The sequence below is a fragment of the Hemitrygon akajei genome, chromosome 29, assembly GCF_048418815.1.
Source record: "Hemitrygon akajei chromosome 29, sHemAka1.3, whole genome shotgun sequence".
NCBI lineage: Eukaryota > Metazoa > Chordata > Chondrichthyes > Myliobatiformes > Dasyatidae > Hemitrygon > Hemitrygon akajei.
Genome location: NC_133152.1, coordinates 42533626 through 42549518, shown reverse-complemented (window position 1 = coordinate 42549518; position 15893 = coordinate 42533626). Strand labels below are relative to the sequence as shown.

The window sequence follows — 15893 nt, the reverse complement described above, 5'->3', positions numbered from 1 at the left end:
TTAAGTGCTGAAACCCAGGTAACATCCTAGTAAATCGTCTTTGCACTCTCCCTAATTTATTGATACCTTTCCTATAATTCGGTGACCAGAACTGTACACAATATTCCAAATTTGGCCTTACCAATGCCTTGTACAATTTTAACATTACATACCAACTTCTGTACTCAATGCTCTGATTTATAAAGGCCAGCGTTCCAAAAGCCTTCTTCACCACCCTATCTACATGAGACTCCACCTTCAGGGAACTATGCACTGTTATTCCTAGATCTCTCTGTTCCACTGCATTCCTCAATGCCCTACCATTTACCCTGTATGTTCTATTTGGATTATTCCTGCCAAAATGTAGAACCTCACACTTCTCAGCATTAAACTCCATCTGCCAAAGTTCAGCCCATTCTTCTAACCGGCATAAATCTCCCTGAAAGCTTTGAAAACCCACCTCATTATCCACAACACCTCCTACCTTAGTATCATCGGCATACTTACTAATCCAACTTACCACCCCATCATCCAGATCATTTATGTATATTACAAACAACATTGGGCCCAAAACAGATCCCTGAGGCACCCCGCTAGTCACCGGCCTCCATCCCGATAAACAATTATCCACCACTACTCTCTGGCATCTCCCATCTAGCCACTGTTGAATCCATTTTATTACTCCAGCGTTAATACCTAATGACTGTACAAGGAAATTGATTGGACCATTACTGAGATACAAGTACATATTTATTATGCGCAGCAGGCTGCCAAATACCATCCCATATGATACTGACCAGACAATATTTTTAGTTGTACTCATTGAGGACTCAACACTAATGGGACAGCGGAATTTCTTTTTTCTTTGAATCAGTGCGGACTGTCTTTAACGCCCATCTGAAAGGGTGCCCCAGTTGTATATTTTGCATAAAAAGAAGGCACCATCAATAATGTTGCACTTCCTCGTGAAGTGCTGGGGTGCTGGGTTGGAGTTTTGTGCTCGTGTCTCTGGAGTGGAACGTGACGGCCATTCTCACAAATGCACGCACATCCTAGGGTGGTGAATCTGTGGAATTCTTTGCCATTGATGGCTTTAGAGGCCAAGTCATTGGATATATTTAAAGTAGATGTTGATGGGTTCTTGATTAGTCAGGGTGTCAAAATTTACAGGGTGAAGGCAGGGGAATGAGGTTGAAGAGGGTAATAAATCAGCCATGATGGAATGGCAGAGCAGACTTGATGGGTTTCAAAAACTTCTGGAGCAATCTTTAGCTTCTCTCATTCCTTCATGTTCACAATACTCTTAAGTGTGGTCTGGTCAGTGCTTTATAAAGCCTCAACATACATCCCTGCTTTTATATTCTCGTCCTCTCAGTTCTTTTCCACACTCCACCTAGACATACTGGCTTTCAGATGTGCCCTATCAGGCATACCACATAGTTATTCCATGGCAGGTAGAGCACTGCCCTCCATTCCTGAGGGAAACTTGTCAGCAGTTCAAAGTAAGTTTATTATCAAAGTACGTGTATGTCACTGTATACTACATTGAGATTCATTTTCTTTCAGGCATTCACAGAAAATACAAAGAAATCAAGTCAATTCAAGTTTAGGTTATTGGCATTCAACTGTGCACATGTATACTGCCAAACTAAATAATGTTCCTCTGGACCAAGAAGTCCAACACAGTACATAAAACTCACGCACAACTCATAAAATAATATTACCACTAGTAAATCAACAAATAGTAAGGTACATTTACCACACAATTTAAAAAGTAAACAGTATAACGCTACTGGCGCTTCACCTGGGTGGTGCAGGGAGTTCAGTAGTCTCGCAACTTGGTGGAAGAAGTTATTTCCCATCCTAAGAGTCCTTGTCTTAATGCTATGGTACCTCCTGCCTGATGGTAGGTGGTCAAAGAGATTGTTGTTCGTTTGGGAGGGATCATTGACAATGCTAAGGGTCCTGCGTATGCGCCGTTCCTGATAAGTATCTTGGCTGGGTGAAGAGAGACCCCAGTGATCCTCTCAGCAGTCTTTACAATCCTTTGTGGGGTCAGATGCCTTGTAATTCCCATACCAGATGGTGATGCAGGTGGTCAGGACACTCTCAATGGAGCCTCTGTAAAAATACAGTAGAATCAATGAAAAACTATACACAAGGACTGACAACCAATGTGCAAAGGAAGGCAAACTGTGTAATAAATAAATAGATTGATAGATAAATATTGGGGTTGAGAGGAAAAATAAATCAGCCATGATCAAATGGTGGAGCAGACTTGATGGGCCGAATGGTCTAATTCTGCTCCCATGCCTTGTAATTCAAACTATGCCACCAGCCACTTTGTTGTCATTTTAAATGATCTCAGAAACTAAAAATAGAACCATGTAAGTTGGGCCATGTTTTGTCACACTTTTTCAAGGCCACGGGTCATTGAGGAAAGAGGCTGATTTGCTACTTTCTTTTTATATTGTTTTCTGTAGATTATTTCTCCTTGAAGTCTGGAAGCCGACCTTCGTCTCCCTCAATGTCACCGGCGCCATCGGTGGCAGGGTCAGTGACGTCCAGTTCTGGCTCCTTGCATCTCAGGCGACCCCTCATCAGCCCAGCTCGGCTCAACCTCACAGGACGCCGACTCAAGTTGTTCACAGAGCACAACGGAGTCCAGCAAAGTTCAGTGAAGTTGCCTTGTAAAGGCCGTCCCACACCAAACGTGTCAGAGGAAGCCCATGTATCCAGTAACAATCTGATGCAGGATGCAACACAGCTATCTTCTCACAGCAATGGTATGCACTGATAAAAACAGATCTCCAATCGTTCGACTCACCAACACTTAGTTTTAACATGAGTGCAGTAAGATTCCTCATTGGTTAATTTGTAACACCTACCCTGTCTGGGTGAAGAAGCATCTTTCTATGAACTGTTGAAATTCTGTCCTCTGCATCAAAGTAAATTGATTATTGAAGTACGTATATGTCACCATATGCAACCTTCAGATTCATTTTCCTGCAGGCACTTACAGGAAAATAAAGAGATCCAATCAAATTTATGAAAATCTATAACAAAGATTGACTCACAACCAATGCTGAAACGAAGACTAGTCATGCAAATAATGAAAAAATGTAAATAAATAACAGAGTTGTAGAGTCCTTAGGCTGTGGAATCAGTTCAGTGTTGAGGTGATTGAAGTTATTCATACTGGTTCAAGAGCCTGATGGTTGCGGGGTAATAACTGTTCCTGAGCCTCGTGCTGTGGCCTAAGGCATGGACTTTGCATACAAACCTCAGTTTTTTTAATGCAAAATATCAATCATTTTAAATTAGTAAGTTGATTTATTATTGCACAAGTACTGAGGTACAGCGAAAAGCTTGTCTTGCATGCCCTCTGTACAGATCATATCATTACTCAGTACATTGAGGTAGGAGATTCAGATTCAAGATTTATTATTCACATAGATGGAAACATAGTACTGTACAGTGAAATGTGTGGTTTACATTAACAACAAGGGAAAAGCCATAAGAGAATGCACAGTATCCTTTTACAGTTCTTGAGCCTAGTGGTATGTCTTTACAGGCTCTTGTAACTTTTGTCCAATGAGAAGAGGCAGAAGATACACTGTGCATGGTGGGTGGGGTCCTTGATACCTTGATAATGCTGAGGTTGCTTTACTGAGGCAGCAGGAAATGTAGACCTGTGTCCATGGAGGAGAGGCTGGCTTTGGAGAGCTGTGTCTGCAGTTTCTTATGGTCTCAGGCAGAGCAGTTGCCATACCCAAGCTGTGATGCATCCGGACAGGGTGCTTTGTATGGTGCATCGAGCAAAATTGCTGGGGGTCAAAGGGAGCGTGCTGAATTTCTTTAGCCTCCTACCCACACGCTAGTTAACCATGAGCTGGATTGCTTAGTTAATCTTCACTCGAGACATATTTTGGAGAAAGATTCAGAATATTGCCCTATTAACGTTTACAATCCAAAACAGATGGTTGGATGCGGTAGAATTTTCTTTCAAAGGGAATATTTATAAATGTAATAAACTTGGTTTCTAGTTGTATTTAAATATATAGGATATTATACCTTGTAAAATTACTCATGCATTAGATATAGCAGCTAGGGATCATATGCAGCTTTTTAGTTTTGGGTGGTTTTGAATGCTTTTTGCCCCACTCCCAAGATGACACTGATGAACCACAGTGATGTGCTGTAGGCTGCTTACAAAACTTCTAGATATACTTCTGATTTACTCTCGCTGCAATCTGCAGCGTGTAGTTTTCCTTTAAGCAACATACTTTGGAACCGTCTTAATGAAAAAGCAATTTTGCAATCTTCTGAAGGATAGCAGACTCTCAAGCATACAGGTACAACACTTTTAAGCTGATGAAGGTATATCATCATTGCTGGAAGAGAGGAAGGAAGGGAGGAGTCAGAGACAGCCCGAAACGCAGAGGAATGAGATCCCCTCTACCAAGCATTTTGTTTGCAAATGTACAATCGTTGGAGAACGAGATTGACGACCTAAGGGCAAGATTGCTGTGTTGGAGGGAAATGAGGAATTTCTGTGTTCTGTGTCTCATGGAGACATGGCTCACTCCAAACACGCCGATTCAGCGATCAGACCCGAAGGCTTCTCAATATCCAGGATGGACCAAACTGCTGATTCAGAGAAAGCAAATGGTAGGAATCTATGTTTCATGATAAACTCTCTGTGGTGCACAGATATGGTAGTTTTGACGTACTCTTGTTTCCTCAATTGGAACATCTAATGATTAAGTGTCAAATGTTCTACTTAACTAAGAGACTTCTCCTCCATGATCCTGACCACAGTTTACATGCTGCCAAAAGCCAACGGTAATCAGGCACTTATGATTTTGAATGCTGCCATCACCAAACAAGAAACAGCTGACGCTGACACATTTCAAATCGTAGTCAGGGACCTAAGTTAGGCTTGTTGGAAGAAATCTCTGCCCAATTACCATCAGCATATAACCTGCAGCACCAGGGGTCCCAAAATACCAGAGTACTACTGTACTAGGGTAAGAAATGCCTACTGTTCCATGCCAGAACTCATTTTGGGAAATCTCTTCCTACCAACATTCAGGCAGAGGCTAAAGAGGAAAGCTCCAGTGGTCATGGGAGGCAGAGGAGTGACTACAGGGTTGCTTCAAGTCAGTAACCAAGGCCTTGTTCAAGTACTCATCAGTGGATCTGAGTAAGTACACCACGGTTGTCACAGACTTTATAACAACAGTTGTAGATGAATGAGTTCCTACAAAATCATTCAGTCTCCCCCAACCAGAAGCCCTGGATGAACCATAATATCTACAATCTGCTGAGGGCCAGATCAGTGCCATTCAGGTCTGGTGACCAAGTAAGATACAAGAGGTCCAGGTATGATCTCTGGAAAGCTATCTCACGGGCAAAGTGGCAGTTCCAAAGTAAACTTGAATCATTGAAGGACGCTGGACAGCTGTGACAGGCTTTGAATGCTATCACCTCTTACAAAGTGAAATCAAGTGATCTAGCTGACAACAAGGCTTCACTTCCATTTGAGATCAATGTCTTCTATGTTTGCTTTGACCATCAAAACATGGAGGAACCTTCACAAACTCCCAGAGCCCCTGATGACGCTGTGATTTCAGTCTCTGAGGCCAATGTGAGAGCATTGTGAACCCATGGAAAGCATCCAGCCCAGATGGGGATACCTGTGTTGATCAACTGGCTGGAGTGTTCACCAATATCTTTAACCTCTCACTTTGGCAGTCTGGGGTACCCACCTGCTTCAAGCAAGCTTCAATTATACCTGGTGCCTAAGAAGAATGTGATAACGTGCCCCAATGACTATCATCCAGTAGCACTTACGTTCACTGTGATGAAGTGCGATTCACTTGAGAGGTTAGTGATTTGCCCACCAGCAGAACAAATCCACAGCAATGCCATTTCATTGGCTTTTCATTCAACCCTGAAACACATGGATAGCAAAGGTGCGTACATCAGGATGCTCTTTATCAACTCTTGATGTGCACCGTTGGTCGGGGTAGACCATAGAGATTGCATTCCAGCAGTCTACGCGATACACAAGCCAGGGCTGCTGAGTCCCATCTGCCCGAAGCGACTGGTTTTAAGGCACCAGTAACCTGCTTTTGCCCCTTCTGTCAGAAGCCGTTCCCCTGAGCTTAATAGCTAAGCCACATGTGAAGGCCACGAGTTGGACTTGGTTGTTAGAGGCTATTTGAGATGCATGCCATTGGGAGAACTTAATAGATAGTGGGAGCTTATGCCCACAGTTCTATTCTTAGAGAGGTTGCTCCTTAAATGTAAAACTTCCCGGTCAGCAAAAAGTAGGTCAGCACATCATCAACTGTGGTGAAATTAACGGCAGAATTTAAGTCCCATTCCAGAGGTGCACAGTCTTGACTGGATTGTTGCTGAAATTTATCTGGGTCACTAACGTCCTTCAGGAGATCTTACCTGACAAAGCTGTTGAAATTCTCAGAGGAACCAACAGGCAGAATAGACAAAGGATGATGTTAAGTTGGATTTTCAGAAGGACTTTGACAAGGTGCTGCAAAGGAGGCTGCTAAAGAAAGTAGGAGCACCCCAATCCATAGATTAGCCAAACATCCAAATGAGTCTTTATGGGCAGCAAACTTAAAAACAATTCTCTGTGACCTAAAATATCCTGATAATATTCATTTTTGGCTGCTCAAAAAAAAATCCAAAAAGTCGCCAGGATTAAACCAAAAAACCTGATGGCTGTCAGATTTATGGTTTGTTTTGTCTTTTCTTCAGTAATTCCTTTCCTTTTAATAAATACCTTCTCAGTTCTGCAAGCAGTCCTTTAATTTCACTGGCTTGTCAGAGGAAAACTGTTTCCGCAACAGTGCAGGCACAAGAGAAATCCTGTTAATTACGAGTTTCATATTTTTGCTTAATTCAGTGGAGACCCTGAAGAACATCTTGTCAAAATGATTTGCAGGCTTTACTGGAGGGATTCCTACAATGGGGCGGCATGGTAGTATACCAGTTAGCACAATGCTTTACAGTACAGGTGACCTGGTTTCTATTCACGCCGCTGTCTGTGAGGTGTTTGTACATTCTTATGGTTTCCTTCAGGTGCTCTGGTTTCCTCTCACGTTCCAAAAGGCAAACCGGTTGGTAGGTTAATTGGGTGGTGTGGGGTCATAGGGCTGGAAAGGCCAGTAATTGGTGCTGTATCACAAAATAAATAAAGAGAAGTTTTAAATATCATTTCAGAGAGAGAATGGGAGGTTAATTGGTCATTGTAAATTGTCCCATGATTAGGCTAGGGTTGCTGGGTAGCACGGCTTGAAGGACCGAAAGGGCATTATCTCTGCTGTATATCAATAAGTAAATAAAAATCATTGTCCTGACAAAGGGTCTCGGCCCGAAACGTCGACAGCGCTTCTCCCTATAGATGCTGCCTGGCCTGCTGTGTTCCACCAGCATTTTGTGTGTGTTGCTTAAAAATCATTGTTGTTGACTTTGCCGAATTTTGGATATTTAAAAAAAAAGGCTTGTAGAAATGAAAAATCCATTGGGTTGTTTTGTGGCATTTTCTTAGTAAGATAGTTACAGATTTCAACAGACTATACATCATTGCTTGCTCTCTCCAGATTTTCCTGGAATCTATAGAGAGAGGAAGGTTGTTCAGGGGCACCTTGAGCTCTGGATCATTCCCCACACCTTTTGGTCAGACCTTGTCTTTTCTAACTTTCAACATCTGTACTCCACTCAGCTGTCCTCCATGCACAGGCTGGGCTGAGCTCATTCACACCCTCTCCTCACTCAGGGTGGGCTCTTGTTTCCTATTTTCATGAGGATGAATTTCTTTAGCCAGAGGAGGGTGAATCTGTGGAATTCATTGCCACAGATGGCAAGGAGGCCTAGTTATTTGGGTATACTTAAAGCAAAGGTTGATAGGTTCTTGTTTAGTCAGGGTGTCAAAGGTTATGGAGAGAAGGCAAAAGAATAGAGTTAAGAGGGATAATAAATCGGCCATGATAGAATGGTGGAGCAGACTTGATGGGCCAAATGGCCCAATTCTGCTCCTGTTTGATGGTCTCTGTGTCACTCTGGCTTTGTGGGACCTAAACAAAATGTCTTACAATCTCTAAATGGTGCCTACCATGGTGCTACTATGGTAGCTTCTAATAGAGAAAGACAAGGAACCATTGCTTGCATTGCTGGGTAGTGGCTGGGCCCTAGGTATATTTTGTTCCCTCCAACTCTGCTCTGCTGGCATGTAATCTGAGTAATTTTTTCATATGTTTGCACACAACAGTTGGATCATTTTTCATCCCAGTTGAAATTGGATAGAACTTACTGTGAACAGGTTTTCTGAAACGTAAAAGCATAAAATATAGCTCCCAACTTGAGTTCTGAGGGTTGAATTTTATTACTCTTCTAGTTGAGGAATGTTTCTCAGGGGGAAAAGGATTGGTTTAATTCATCTGTCTTACTGTGCTAAGAAAAAAAAAGACTTTCATTTTAGAGATTGTACTTAAAATTAAATAATCATTACAGTCAAAAGAGAAAGTAGACTTATCAAATTATGTTTATGTCACCATACACTACTACCTTGAGATTCATTTTCTTGCAGGCACTTACAGGAAATTAATAAAATCCAGTAGAATTTATGAAAAATCATACATAAGGACTGACAAACATCCAATATGCAAAAGAAGATGTTTTTTTTCTAATAGAAATCTAAATAATACTGAGAATGTGAGATGTAGAGTCCCTGAAAGGTTGTGGAATTAGTTCAGTGTTGAGGTGAGTGAAGTTATTCATGCTGGTTCAGTAACCTGATGGTTGAAGAGCATTAACTGGTCCTGAACTTGGTGATGTAGGACTAAGGTACACCACCATGCTGCCCCAAGCCTGATCTCAAGATTTTGTATCTTCTGCCTGATGGAAAGCGGGGAGGACAGAAGATTATCAGGGTGGGAAAGGGCCTTGCTTTAGTTGGCTAAAGAGTCTCAAACAATTTAGAGGGTTATACAGTTGAAAGGGACTAATGAGATATAATGAGAAATTCAAGAGTTTTGAAAACAAATACAAGATTTTTAAAAGCAAGATGTTGTTTGACTAGGAGCCATTGTAGGCCAGGAAACATGGGAGGCAATGGCTGAATGGGATTTGGTGTAGGTTAGGTCACAGGTTACATTGCTTTGGATGACCTCAAGGTTGCAGAGAGTAGAGGGGGTAAACAAGGCCAGTGTCAGGTCTAGAGATTGCACAGCCAAGAGTGAGAGTTTCAGCAACAAGTTTGCTAAAAGGTACATGGAAGTTCAAGTTCAAGTTTATCGTCATTCAGCCATATACATGTACACCGCCAAACAAAATAACATTTCTCTGGACTAAGGTGCGCAACAGAGTGTATATATAACACACACAACACACAAAAGTAATATCACCACAAATAACTTGATGACTAATAAGGTGCATTTACAAGATAAATTAGAACATAGAGTATAATGCTGCTGGCACTTCATAAGTGATGAGACCTGGGTGGTGACAGGGAGTTCAGTAGTCTGGTGGCCTGGGGGAAGAAGCTGTTTCCTTTCCTAACAGTTCTTGTCCTAATGCTATGGTACCTCTTGCCGGATGGTAGGGGGACAGAGAGATTTACACAGGTGGAAATGGGTGATCCTTGTAATGATAACCTGCTGCTGTAACTTGGGGATCCAGTCTATCCATGGAATTAATCACAAATAATGCATGTTTATTTCCTGCTGATCCCCCTTGTCAAGTTATCACAAGGTTTTAGCTTCAAAGCTGATTGACATTAATTTTATGGGAAGGAAGTTAAGGGAGTTAGGGGAAGACATGTCTCCAAGATATTCCATCATACGTTTGCAGAGAGGGGTTGAAGGAAGATCAGATTTCCTCGTCCTTATCCTCAGATAACAGTGGATCCTGCGATGTTCTGCAACACCTGGTGTTGTCAGCGATACTCTAACAGGAAGGGAGGAAATTAACCCATTCGGAAGTGAAGAAAAGATTTCAGCCCATCTCCAGGGATTAATTCAACAAAAGGTTTACCCCTGCAGATTTAAATGCCTGCCGATCAGTTCAGTCTCGCAGATGACAGTACAGATTAATCTGCTTGTTGAAATGATGTGCCATTAGCTCCAGACATAGTGACCTTCTCTGTTTTTAAGCATGCAAGAAACCTTAAAAGTAAAACTTAAAACCGCTGAAAACCTCATTTCATTTAAAATCAAATGACAATTTAAATTCATAAAAATAGAGGGCTATGGGTAACCCTAGGTGATTTCTAAAGTAAGTACATGTCCGGCACAGCATTGTGAGCCGAAGGACCTGTATTGTGCTGTAGGTTTTCTGTGTTTTTATGTTTCTATCAGCGCTGACTGGAGTTTTCTTTAAGAATACATAGTCAACACACCAACCTGTTAGAATGTGCAAATGAGGGAATGACTTTATGGGGGCCAAAGAAATTTCAAAGATTAATAGTTCTAAATAGCAAGCACACAAAATTCTGGAGGAACTCAGAAGGTCAGGCAGCATCTGTAAAAATAAATAAACAAACGGTTGATGTCTCAGTCCAAAATGCCGACTGTTTGTTCATTTCCGTAGATACTGCCTGACCTGCTGAGTTCCTTCAGCATTTGTGTGTGTTGCTCTGGGTCTCAGAAATCTGCAAAATCTTTTGTGTTTAGTTCTAAACCATAGAGTTTGCAAATCCAATGAACTGCACAGCACGTCTCTCCATAAAAATCCGAGCGGCTACTCTTCGTGTGAAAAATTTATGCCTCAGGTCCTCTTTAACCTCCTCCCTCTCCGGTTAATCCTCTACCCTTTAGTTTTGGACACTTCTAACGTGCAAAATGGATTCTGGTTTTCTACCTTATCTATGCCTTCCACAATTTCAGGTAACTATCATGTCACCTCTTGTGTCCTTACCATTATTAATAAATCTGTTATTATAGGGCCATTCCTAATTGATGGAATCATTTTAAATATCACCTTCCTGTCAGCTTGAACCAGTCTGGCCATTCTCCTCTGATCTCTCTCATTAACAGGTTGTTTTTGCCCACAGAACTGCTGCTCACTAGATGTTTTTTGTTGTTTTACACCATCCTTTGTAAGCTCTAGACTGTTGTGCATGATACATCAGGAGATCAGCTGTTTGAGATACTCAAACCACCCTGTGTGACACCAACAGTCATTCCACGGTCAAAGTCAACTGGATTGGCTGATTAAAAATTTGCATTAACAAGCAGATGTAAAGTGGTCACTCAGTGTATGTGACAATAATGAACTTACTTTGCACTTTAATTTCCAAATGTTTTGCCCTGAATGTCTTCTTGTTAAAACATCTTAACAATGCATGTTCTCTTCTTCTCTTTAGAAGCCAAGTCTGTTGAAGGTGGGAGCATGTACAGTGAGGCTACTGGTCACAGGAAGGACAGTTCTTCAAGGTCTTCAGCATGTCTGGTAGATACCACCACCAACGTGGTCAGCCACCAGGCAACGGACAGTGGCAGAGGATGGAAAGGTATGATATTTGAAGCAAACTTAACGCGGCTTCCATTGAGCAACTGAACAGCTTTGTTTCTAAAGAAAATGAATCTTGAGAGATTTAGTAAATTGGTTATTTCATGAACCAGTGCACTTCAGGCTGAAGTAATTGTATGTGTCCAGGACAAAGAAGTGATCAGGAAAAATCATTGCAGATGTTACCCACCCAGCAAACTATGTTTTTCCAAAAGCTCCCTTCTGGAAAGTGTTACAGAGCTATTAAAACAAAAACTCCATACCATCATAAAAGTTTCTTCTCCAGGGCAGTTATTTTGATCAACCGTTCTACTTAGCCCCCTCCCTCTATCTACAACCTCAGTCACTACACTGGACTGAAAACACTTTTTATAATGCTGTTTACATTATAAATCTCTGCTGGTACTTATATATTTATTCCATATCTGTATCTCTAGCTTTATTTTATGTACTGTAATTCTTTATCCTTATTGAATGTTGCTTTCTATTGCATGCTGCACCAACACACCACAACAAATTCCTAATACACGTAAATATATGTGGTGAATAACAATTTCATGATCATATGGTGTACTGGGTTCATTCTTGCAGTGGTGAGCTATTTGTAAAATATTGATATCTCCTGACGCCATAGAGGAGTCATTGAAAAGTACAGCATAGAATCAGGCCCTTCGGCCCATCTAGTCCATGCCGAATCATTGAAACTGCCTACTTCCATTGACCTGCACTGTAGCGCTCTATACCCCTCCTATCCATGCACTTATGCATGTTCCAACACTTTCCTGTTTGGGGAGGCACAGTGGTGTTGTGGCTAGCGTAGTGCTATTACAGCGCCAGCAGCACGGGTTCAGTTCTGTCGCTGCCTGAAACGAATTTGTATGCTCTCTCTGTAAATGTGTAGGTTTCTTCTGAGTGCTCCAAAGACATACAGATTAGTAGGTTAATTGCTCACATGGGGTGTATTTGGGTGTCATAGGTTCATTGGGCTGGAAGGGCCTCCTAACTTACTGTGCTGCATCTCTAAATAAAGAATTGTTTTTTTAAAATTAATAAATGATACATTATACAAATCTAGATTATAAATTAACAAATCTAAAGGAGCAAAGGATGTCGAGAATGGCGAGGGTGGAACACCAAGGGAGGAGTGTGGGACAGGTGACCAAGGAGAAATGCCAGGGGCAGTGGGTGATGCGGGTGCAGACATACCCAGCCCTGAAACACAAGGCTAGATCATTTGATTCCAAACATCTGGTCTGTTGATCATTACAGTATGTCTCTCTGGTGCTTCCTGATCCCTCCCCTCTCCCTTCCCCTTTTCCCAGCCATGATTCCACTCTCCCTGCCCCCTTCCCACTCTCAGTCCACAATAGAGACCCATATCAGAATCAAGTTTTTCATCACTCATATATATCATGAAATTTGTTTTTTTTGCAGCAGCAGTACAATGCAATACATAAAATTTACTGCAGCACTGTGCAAATGTCTTAGGCATCTTAGCTATATATATATGGACCTAAGACTTTTGCACAGTACTATAGAGAGATGCAACCAGAAGGCCATCTGGGTTTAAGCAGACCCTTTCCTGTATTTCTACTCCGTTATTCTCTGCTGGTCTTCAAGACAAACCTCTGCATTTTTATTGCTTTATTGGTTTGGGGTGGGAGGGGGGGAGTATGCAGAAAGCAGCTCAATATCACAGAACTTCTTTTAGATAAGAGAGCAGGACAAGGTGTGCCAGCTATTTTCTGTTCTAAAATAGGTACATGGATAAGATATGCTCTGGGTGCTGGTAAATGGGACTAACCAGAAAATCAGATCAGCATGGAATAGATGGATTGAAAGGCCTATTTCTATGTTGTAGTACCCTTTGATTCTAAATGCCGTTAATTAATGTGATCTGATATGTCAGAGAAAGTAATTTGCGGTTACAAAGATGTGGATCAGGGGCGAGAAAGGAACTCGGTATCTTTGGAGTGGTTTGGAGGAGAGTCAAGATTAAAGCAATTATCACGATAGGGGTGGGTAAAACATACAACTTCAAAACTAGATGAGGATTAGGTTCCACGACTGGTTTTTGGAGGCTAAACCATTGTCCTCCTCTCTTAGAATTACAACACAGTAAAAGACCTTTCTGGCCCAATGAGCTGGCGGTGCCCAATTCCACCCATGTGACAAACTAACCTACTAATTGCCACCACTGCCTGTAAAGAGTTTGTAGGTTCTCCCTGTGACCGTATGGGTTTCCTCCGGGTGCTCAGTTTCCTTTCACAGTCCAAAGGCCTATCAGTTGGTAGGCTAATTAGGCTAGGATTAAATCGGGGTTTGCTGGGCAGCACAGCTCGAGGGGGCAGAGGGGCCTGTTCCATGCTGTATCTCGATAAATAAATAAACCATACCGTACCTCTTTGGAATGTGGGAGGAAACCAGAGCTCCCAGAAGAAACTCAGGTGGAGGATGTATGAACTCCTTACAGGCAGCGGCAAAACTGGACCCGGGATCGCTGGCGCTGTAGTGGTATAAAACTAATTGCTACGCTACCGTGCTGCACACCGTTTAGGAACATAGGACACTACGGCCCAGTGCAGGCCCTTTGGCCCACGACAGTGTGCCATCCTTTTAACCTACTCCAAGATCAATCTAGCCCTTCCCTCTCACACAGCCCTCCATTTTCCTGTCATCCATGTGCCTTTCTAAGAATCTCCTAAGTATCCCTAATATATCTGACATTTTATTTTGGATGACCCCACATTAACCACTCTGCAGGTGTGGGCGGTGTTGATGTCTACTGGAAAATCATGTGAAAACCTAAAAACACTTGTTCTGAAGTTAGGAAACCATCTCATTACACCATCCCTAGATGTAATTATGAGGATTAATTGCCCTAAAACAGATTTATTCAGCATGTGTGGGAATTTTGTGGAGAAATGTGGAGTTAGATACTCTGGGACCACAAGTCTTAGCATTGGTTCTCAGCTAGTAACCAATTTAATTCCAAATATCTTCATATTTTGGCTTGATCAGAAGGGTGAGACTCTTTATAACCTGCAAGCCCAAGATCATTTACAGAGTGTGTTCAACACTCCAGTGCAGATCCTTGGCTTTTTGGACTGCTGGGGGAATTGGGATCACACAGGTAAGTGGACAGAGTTTTGCCAATGATCTTATTAAATGGCAGGGTTCAGCAGTGTGCTTTCATACTGTATGGACATCAGGTAATGTAGAGTTAATTGCTGCCATTCCAGGATATGTGACCAGGGCATTATCACTGCGGGGAAACAGAAGGAATTAGGCAGCAGCCTGGCTGTGTAAAAGAGGGAAGATCCTTCAGAGTGTCAAATAAATAGTGGTGGCTCACCTGGGAATTAATTTGAGTCTTTGTTGTATAATACCAAAAGAAATAGGAGCAAAATGGGATTGAGAGGGTTAATAGATTAGCCATGATTAAATGACAAAGCAGACTTGATAGACTGATAGGCCGAATTCAGCTCCTATGTCTTATGGTACACTGGAAGCCCAGAGGCAGTCAGTCCTGGGACTGAAAGACTGTCTACAGTACTATACAAAAGTCTGAGGCACATATATATAGCTATGGAGTCAAATCTTTTGCACAGTACTGTAGTAATTTTATGTATTGCATTGTATTGCTGAAGCAAAAGTAACAAATTTCATGACATTTGTGAGTGATAATGAACCCGATTCTGATATGGGTCTCCATTGTGGACTGAGAGTGGGAAGGGGGCAGGGAGAGGGGAATCATGGTAGGGAAAAGGGGAAGAGGGGAGGAGTGGGAAGCACCAGAAAAGCATTTTGTAATGATCAATAAACCAATTGTTTGGAATCAAGTGTCTCAGGGCTAGGTGTGTCTGCACCTGCGCCACATCTCCCCGCCCTGGCGCTTCTTCTCTGCCACCTGTCCCATACCCCTCCCGTGGTGCTCCACCCTCACCATTCCTAATTCTTTGCTCCTGCCAGATTTATAAACTCCCTCTCCACTCCACATTGATAAATACAATACTGTGCTAAAATCTTAGTCGCCTTAGATATTTATAAGACTTTTGCACTGTATGTGTGAGTGGGTGGGAGGAAGGAATGGGGCGTGCTCTGTTGTTGTTGCTTGTGTTGTTCTGCAGAACATTGTGGCCATGTTATATTAGCGCCAGAAGTGTGGCAACACTTACCCACCACATCCTTTGGTTGATTACACAAACAACGCATTTCACAGTATGTTAAACATACATGTGATAAGTTATAAATGTGCGCCTTTGAGCCTCGTAAGAATTAATCGAGGCTGACTGTTTAGCCAAGCCAGTTTTTGAACCGGATGTTAAACTGAAGCCTGACCTTCCATTCTCAAGCAGACGAATAGGAAGGCTTTG

General features: G+C 42.1%; 1 protein-coding gene across 2 annotated transcripts in view; it reads left to right on the top strand.

The window, feature by feature from the left end:
* tmem201 (transmembrane protein 201) overlaps positions 1-15893 on the top strand; it is a 185878-nt gene that overhangs the window by 152827 nt on the left and 17158 nt on the right. The window contains exons 9-10 of one of the 2 annotated variants that reach the window (XM_073032259.1): positions 2463-2765; positions 11372-11518. In XM_073032259.1, the coding sequence (XP_072888360.1) occupies positions 2463-2765; positions 11372-11518 (450 nt within the window). The remainder of the gene's footprint in view (positions 1-2462; positions 2766-11371; positions 11519-15893) is intronic. The other variant, XM_073032260.1, reaches the window with a different exon arrangement.